At 36.5% G+C, this 8,451-nt stretch overlaps 1 protein-coding gene across 1 annotated transcript in view; it reads left to right on the plus strand.

Annotated features, from left to right (window-relative positions):
- Positions 1-8,451, plus strand: part of tdrd1 (tudor domain containing 1) — a 23,025-nt gene that overhangs the window by 9,278 nt on the left and 5,296 nt on the right. The window contains exons 9-20 of the mRNA XM_015390500.1: positions 859-1,024; positions 1,112-1,195; positions 1,265-1,441; positions 1,524-1,631; positions 2,366-2,536; positions 2,772-3,029; positions 3,268-3,411; positions 3,619-3,726; positions 4,776-4,943; positions 5,137-5,448; positions 5,532-5,648; positions 5,728-5,856. Of these exons, the coding sequence (XP_015245986.1) occupies positions 859-1,024; positions 1,112-1,195; positions 1,265-1,441; positions 1,524-1,631; positions 2,366-2,536; positions 2,772-3,029; positions 3,268-3,411; positions 3,619-3,726; positions 4,776-4,943; positions 5,137-5,448; positions 5,532-5,648; positions 5,728-5,856 (1,942 nt within the window). The remainder of the gene's footprint in view (positions 1-858; positions 1,025-1,111; positions 1,196-1,264; positions 1,442-1,523; positions 1,632-2,365; positions 2,537-2,771; positions 3,030-3,267; positions 3,412-3,618; positions 3,727-4,775; positions 4,944-5,136; positions 5,449-5,531; positions 5,649-5,727; positions 5,857-8,451) is intronic.

Genomic DNA, 8,451 nt, shown 5'->3' on the forward strand with positions numbered 1-8,451 from the left:
GAGAAATAATTTATGATGATACATTTCTAAATTCAATTCAATTCAGTTTATTTATATAGCGCCGACTGGGGTTCAAGGGGTTCAAGGGTTCAAGGAGACAGAAGCAGAGATACAAAAAGCAGCTGTAAAAGGCGGCCCCGTCCAGGAAACACACAGCCAGGCAGACGAGCTCCAAGGCAGCTCCCATGCCAGAGGACGAAGAGAGCACATCCACTCAGTCACGGCCAGAAAAAACAGGCGAAACTAAAACTTCTGGATAGAGCTTGTTGATACATATAATTACTGCTATAAGTTGGTTTCTCTGTCAGCTACATGCCTGTTTTAGAATGTCTATACTCCAGTAAACAATTAATAAATTACTAAATTAGTAGACCATTACTTCAATAATCGATCAATCAAGATTAATCCGATTGTTTCAGCCCTAGTCGTGATAAATGTTAGATGATAAACTTTCCCAGAAATCATTGCAACAGATGATATTGTCTTTGACTTGAATCCAAAGGGCTCCCACATTCCAGCTATCGCGTTCAGCAGTGAAACCTTTTCCATTTCTGTTCTTTCAAATCTCAGCTAACATTTATCTTTCTTGCTACTCCTTTTTCATTAGACACAAGGAAAACAAACGGCATAGAAAAATTAAACTTCTAGATTTATTATGCAATAAATTTTTACCATGAGATTATTAGGAGTATTGTGACAGGCCTATTTTACAAATAATGAACTAAGAATCTACATTTTTCATTCTAACAGATGCAATAAAATAATGCTTGAGAATTTAGATTTAAAATTGTATGGATTTGAGTCTGGAAATGTATTCAACTTTAGCATGACATCTGTTGCTTGTGTTATTCAACACAGGCAATGGAGTGCCGGATTGCTGGTGTGGTGCCGATGGTTAACGGGTGGTCAGACAAGTGCTGCCTTGCAGTTAAACAGCTTCTGGCTGGCAAGACTGTCACTGTGAAGCTGTTGAAAACAATGGAGAAAGAATGTGCCAATGTTGTTGATATCCTGCTTTCAAAGGGTGGGTATGATAGATGAGAATCCAAAACGAATTTCAGATTTAAAGATGTTAAAAGCCTTAAAATAACTCCTCTCTTGTGCATTTAAGGAAATCTTCTGAGTGCTTTTCTAGTTGAGAATGGTTATGCACAAGAAGAAACCGCTGATGCTAAACCAACCGAGAAAGATATCGGTATAGTTGCATATTTACTTCAGTTTGTGTTGTTTTGCAAATACTTCACAGGGTCTCTTTTTCCTTTAGATGCCATTTTGAATGCATCTTTTGAAAACTTTAAGTGCCTCTCTGATGGGAAAGATGACAATCAATGGGCTCAACCACCACCACCTATCCCAAAGTCAGTAGGAGAGCAGTTCCCTGTTATTGTCACCCACTTCGTGTCCCCCAGTGACTTTATTGTGCAGAAGGTGGAGAATGCTCGTAAGTCGCATGTCATCTAAAGAATTAAAACAGTCCCTCTCAACCCACTGCTCCCTGATGTAACTAGTATATTTGTTTGCAGAACTTATCCAGGAATTGCAGTTGAAGCTGAGGGACAGTTGCGTTCAGGTTTCTATGCAACAGAACTTTAGACCTGCTCCTGGAACAGCTTGTTGTGCCCAGTTCTCAGGTGAGGCACATTTTACTTTTAATCATTCTATCAGTAAGCACATTAGTTTTTTAAAACTGGATTATAAAGAACATCCTGTTGGTGAAGTTAATCTCGACTGGAAGACTTTCTATTGAACCTTAAAATTGTTTGCCTTCGTCTAGGTTATTATAAAATAACCGAATGGTTTTAGAACATCTTAACATAAAGTGTCTCTTAAAACTATTTAATTTTGTTCAACTGACATTATTAGAATGTGTACCTTATCAGGTATCTGTTTGTCAAATTTAAAAAAATAACTTGGACATGTTGATATAACCTGAGAAGATCATGACCATTGAATGAAACACTGATAACAAAAATGACAAATTCTCTGAAAAAAAAAGAAAAAAAGAAAACTGGTTTGAGATGCTGCCAAAGAAGAACTCAACCCCAAAATAAGCTGTCAGATAGTGGTTGAATCCTTGATATGACAATTTCTGTTTTTTCTAATTGCTCTGCTGAGCCTTAAGGGTCAGGTTGCAGAAAAAAGTAAAAGAGAGAGGCTAAAATCTCCCTAAACATTGAAAGTATTTATGCTGTTGTACAAATTCAACAGTAATATTTAGACATAATTTCTTAAAAATAGAGGTTTCAGCACAAAAATAACTACATTATTAATAGAGCCCTATTGGCTGATAAGTAAAGAACAAAAACATTGTATTTGTTTTACTTAGTCACCCTTAAAACTAAGGATATTTTTCTCTACTTTCCAGAGGACAAGCAGTGGTACCGGGTTAAAGTTCTGGCTTATCCTTCTGCGGAGCGAGTGTGTGTCGGCTACCTCGATTTTGGCAACTTTGAGGAGGTGAATTTAGACCAGTTGCTTCCCATTACCACCTCACTGCTGGATATTCCTATGCAGGCTATCCCGTGTGCTCTAGCAGGTATTTTATCATCGTTTCAACAGATTTAAATGAGTCATGTTTCATCACATTTTATTTTGCTTGATAATTTAGTTGCAAGAACTGCATTTAGTTGCTTTGTTTTACTGTTTTTTTTTTTGTAGAGTCGGAAAAATGAAGCTGAAATGTGATGAAATATGTCCTTAAAAAAAAAAAAAAAAAAGTATTTTTTGAAGGCGAATATTTAATTATTTCGTTTTATTTGCCTTACTTTTAGGGGTTCAGCCTGTTGGGACGGGCTGGTCAATGGAATGCATTTTGGCTCTGCAGTGCCGGTTGTCTAACAAAGTACTACACGTTGAGATCCAGGGAGAGCAGGAGGGCAAGGCTCTGGTGTCCGTGATCGACGAGGGCAGTGACCCTCAGGCTGATTTGGCTGAGCTCCTGATCCATGCAGGTTACGCGTCACCTGTCTCTGTTTCTACCGCGGTTAACCTGCCGGCTGAGGAGACGATTGCTGCTGCAGAGTCAAGTGGTGGGCAAAGTGAATTGATCTCAATCCTTTCATAGTTTCTGTATTACATCCTGCATCCTCACGCTATAAACTACTGATGTAGGATGGGTCAAATTACATTTTTAATCGCATAATTGTTGCTGTTTAAGAATTTTGGAGATGCTCCTTTTAAGTGATTATTGATTTCATACTTTTGTTATTAAGTTTGCAGACTTATAGAGCAGGCAACACCTTTCTGAATGTAATGATTCTGTTGAAGTATGCTCCTCAGTGTCTCCCAGTGTGTCTGGGGCTCTGGTGTGGACTACTGTTGAGCTTCCCTCTGATGGCCAGATGGTGGAGCTATTACCCACTGTCGTGGAAAACCCTGGAAAGTTTTACTGCCACCTCTGTAGCCCAACAGGTATCGTTTCTTCAACCACCAAAGCTGATAATTAAAACAGTGAAAAACCTCACTAAACTAACTGTTTAGACTTTAGATTCTTTATATGAGAATTTAATGGTTGTGCTAAACTGTGATAACATGAATGTTCATTGTCATTTCTAAAAATTAAAGCAAGATATTTTTCTAAGAATTAAATTTTTGAAAGAAAAATGACTTTCTTTCCAGAGCTGCAGAAGTTTGCGGAGCTGGAGTTTCAATTAAAGGAGCACTGTGAGGCTGAAACTTCCCCTTTTTCCCCCAAAGTAGGAGAACCGTGCTGTGCGCTGACTCCTGGTGAGAACATCTTGATACAATCAGCATTCCTGCAACATTTGAGCTTGATGCTAAATTGGACACTTTGGGTTCAGAATTGAAGTATTCTTTGGAGTTTATTAAATAAGTTGATGAACATGAATGTCATAATGATTAGGGTTTGGCATCATTTGAATTTGAATATCTAACTTTGTGTAAATGTTACCAGGGGTGTCCTGATTCCCCTTTCTCATTTCCAATACGATACAAATATTGCGGCTTTGAGAATTTAACCATACAGGTGTTGAACAGATACAATATTAGTTTGGATCATTCCAGCTTTTATTACTTATTTTATACTGCAGAATGTTAAAGGCTTGATCTTGTTGCTAAAACAAGGAATAAAATTCAACAACTAAAGGTATGAAAACAACTGATTGATGTAAAGTTAAGCAACTGGTTACAGAAACTTTTAATAGAAGCATAGTATTTCTATCAGCATGAAAATATGAGAGATTTTAGATGCCAGGGAATTAAATTCAATATTAGTTTTTGTGGCTAATATTGGATCAATATTGATATCAGATCGGGACGTCACCAAATATTTTCAATCAGTATAATATCGAACCTATAAAATCTAATAGAATATTATTAATTTTCTTTTCAGTTACATTTTCTTATATAGCCTTAAAAAAAAAAAAACTCATTAAAACACATTTACATACAGCAAGGAAAATAAGTATTTGAACACCCTGCTATTATGCAGCTTTTCCAACTTAGAAATGGAAGGGGTCGGAAATTGTCATCATAGGTGACAAACTGATTCAAAAAAACAATTTTAATGGAAATTGTATGCTGTGGTAAAAACATAATAGTTCAAATAATAGCCGTTGGTCCACAACTGTAATTTCCCCCTGTATCCCTCGGCTTTTTAACCAGCTCTATAGATACCCTGGATACTGATTTCTATGGAAGACAAAATAAAAAAAATATATATTTTTTTATTTTCTTTGTCTCTAATCTCACATGTTAGTGATTTACATTATGTATCTGTTTTTTGTTTTTAATTATCCTTTTTTTTTCTGTAAAAGGCAAAGGAGCTTGGGCACGAGCTATGGTGGAAGAGGTATCTGGTGACAGAGTGGTTGTAAACTTTCTGGATTCCGGTTTTAAAATACCCGTGAATAAAGGCCACCTTCGATCCATTACACCTAAACTCCTCACAATCCCCTTCCAGGCCGTTTGCTGCTGGCTTGAAGGTAAAAAAAGTAGAGAGAATAACAGAGTTGACACTTTATGAATGAGCATTTTTCCTTAAAGATATTTGCGTATAGCTTTAATTAATGGAATATAAAAACTTGGCTTACATAATTTGAAGGTTCATTTCTTAAGCCTAGGTTGATAGGAGCAAGGATTATACTCTTTAACTGAGTTCTCCTTGTTTGTATGTAGGTGTGGAGCCTATTGGCTCAGAATGGAGTGGTGGAGCGTTGGTGTGGTTCCAGAATTTTGTGGGTGGACAACAGCTGTCTGCTCGGGTCCTGTCCGTCACTGACCGGGGGTATGGAGTGGAGCTCATATGCAGAGGCCAGAACATGGCAGCTGCTCTCATCATTGAACGGCTAGCCAAAGCTACAAGGCAGCCTGCCAAAGAAACACTACAACTGGAATCCACAATGCAGAAACAAGACAGCAGATCTCAAGCCAGTCAGCATGTTGAAACCAGTTCTAGAGAATTTCCAAATGAAATTCAGACGTCTGTGGGTGAGATGAAATGTTGTCCCTAAGAGTGAAATTTCTAAAATATTTTCCCAACCAGGTTATGATATAATATTGTTTGCTTTTAGCTGCAGGTTTTCCAGTTGATTGGAAGACAGTGGAGCTGCCTTTGAAAGAGAGCTTTCACCCTCATGTAGCAGCAGTTATTAGCCCTTCACTCTTTTACCTCCTCCGTTCAACAGAGGGTGAATATCTACTTTTTAATTAAAAAAAAAAGACATCTTTATGCATTCATATTTTAAATTTACCATTTATTATGTGAAGTTGACCAGAAAAAGATCCAGAAGGTGATGATGGACCTGGATACCTACTGCAATACCTACCAGCCCACTTTATCATCAGAGATGAAAAGCAGCCCTGCTGCAGGTGCTGCCTGTTGTGCCCAGTATTCTGGTAAGGAAAATCCTGTTATTAATGAAATAAACAAATGTTTTGTTAGCCAGTTTTTAGTAGGTATTACTGATTCTATTCTGTGTCTCTTTTAATACAAACTATTTTCATTCATTGCAATTTCTGATTCATTTCGGATCTTTCTTATCCATTAATGTTGTTTGCTAAAAAAAACTCTAATACAGTAGCCTCCAGCCTTTTATCTCTCATAAGCTACTTTTGTACACCGAGTTTTATGTCTCTTTAAACTTCTCTTTGAATAAAGTTGGTATGGTAAGATGCAGTGAAATTTTATAAATCTAAGAAAGTCCAGATTAGGGATGCACGTTATCCATGAATCCAGAGTTGATTGATCTATCAGTTGACTAACAATTCATTGATAAGTGGCCATTCCCTCCTGATACCAGAGGAAGTAAAAAGTTTTCTCTGTTGTCAAGAGGATCTTTCCGTAACATGAAGGGCTAGACATTTTTTTACAATATGAATTGTTTTCCTACACATTTCTTGAATTATAAGATGCACTAAAACAGAAAAGTATTAGGTTACTGACAAAAAAAGACTTTTTAGGTGATAACTTAAGGAGTTTATCAACTGTTTGTATTTTCAAACTTCATAAAGTGTAATCTTCATCCTTTTTGCCAACACTGAAACTCCTGAAGCAAGTGTTATTAATCAGTTGAACAGAGCAAATTTTAATCTAATCATCCCTTAATTGACAGTTAATCATAAGTCGATTTGTTTACAAACCTAGTCTGGATCAATTTTGCAGTGAGCAGTAAATCCTGAGATTATGGAAATTGTTTTTAATAGAAATCATATCACTAAATACTCCTCAACAGCATTATACATACTGACACCTTAAGTCAGGGGTTGGCAACCTGCGCCTCCACAGCTGAATGCGGCTCTTTATTGCCCACCTTGCAGATAACTGGAGCTTTTTCAAAAATGAAAATGGAAAAATATTTTTTGTTTTAATGTTGTGAGCAGGAGGTCAAACAAGCAATTATTAGTTTTCCAATGCTGTAAAAATGTGTATAGTAAATGGATGCATGTGAGCACAGCACTGTAGCTAAATGAATATTTCATTCTAGAAATACTGCAAAGCAAGACTTATAAATGCTATGTTTGCAAAGCTGTTGTGCCACGTGGCAGAAGCTCTGTTAGAACCAATAATTGAACCAACAAGGTAAAAAACATGGAAAACCAGGCAACATGAAATGACAGCCTGGTTCATATGGCAAGATTTTAAGTTGTTTGTGGATATTTCAAAATTAAAGATAAAAACACTGTGATAGAACAGTTTTTGTACTGCATTGTGTTCTCTCCAGCCAGCACTTCACACACATGAGCCCATTTCACCCAGAACCTTTAGTTCCCAGATGGAAAATCTTGCCAAACCTTTAGAGTTTCAGTTCTATTTTAGTTTTGGCTCTTATTTATTAACTATTTTAATTTTGTTTTTATTTTATTAAAAAATGCTTAGTTTCAGATTAGCTTTTATTAGTTCCAGTTATAGTTTTAGTCTTTTATGTAATACAACTTGCATAAAATCCCACATAAGAACAGACAACAAATGACAGCAACACAAACAACCTGACATCGTACCTGCCATCTGCTGGCATAATGCGGTACAAAGAAAAAAGCATAAAATGCAACAGAAACTAAACCTCACACTAATGCATTATGATAAAAATGCAAAAGAAAACTAAGCTCATTTTCTCCTGAAATTCATTGAGCTTTACTTAGTTTTGTAAAGTCTTACTACAGTCATTTTTTATTTTCAAAGTTTTGTTTTTAAAGTTATTTCAGGCAAAAGTGTTTCTAGTTCTGTTCCTAGTTTTCGATATTTCCTTAGTTTTATTTAACAATAATCTTGAAATGCAGTAACACAGAGTTATCTGACTGATGGTTATTATATTTGATTATTTATTAACTTACATCTGAATGAACAAATTCATTGAAGTGTGGCCAGATTATGGTGTTATTATAAGCATGCAACAAGCCAGCCTACACTGAATTAAAGATGCCAAAGAAGGATGCTTTTTTCTGGTGGGCAGATTTCTGATGTTTCCATTTGCTTTAAAGCGAATTGAACAACCACTGCAAAGTGTCATGTATTCATAGGTTGACATCCACATTAGTCATCACGCATGGCTTTAGTCATCAGGAGGTAAAGGCTGCAGTCTAGCACTGATCATAATGGAGGAAAGTTTTGATAAATGCATAATCTCATCAATGTAAATAAAGTAAAGCTGCTCTATAGCTTGTAGCTACAGTAAAGAGCAGATAAACGAGCAGAGCATTGAAGGGTGAAATAATTTTGACCAGTGCTTGACCCAGCCTCCAAGTTTCGCCATTTAAGCATTTTTAATGCCCAGATCGCATTCAGTGTGAATGCACCTTAAAGCTACAGTGTGTAATAATTACAGGGATATACAGTCAGAAATGTAATATATTATACATAACTATGTTATTTATCATCATCTACAAGCTCAGCCTCTTATCCTTAATATTTGCGTTGCCTTAGAATTTGTTATTTATAATTACATAGGAGCGGTTCCCGCAGCCTGGAGGCAGACATCTTTGCGCTACGGCAGC

Source organism: Cyprinodon variegatus, unplaced genomic scaffold (assembly GCF_000732505.1).
Source record: "Cyprinodon variegatus isolate N-32 unplaced genomic scaffold, C_variegatus-1.0 Scaffold502, whole genome shotgun sequence".
NCBI classification, from domain to species: Eukaryota; Metazoa; Chordata; class Actinopteri; order Cyprinodontiformes; family Cyprinodontidae; genus Cyprinodon; species Cyprinodon variegatus.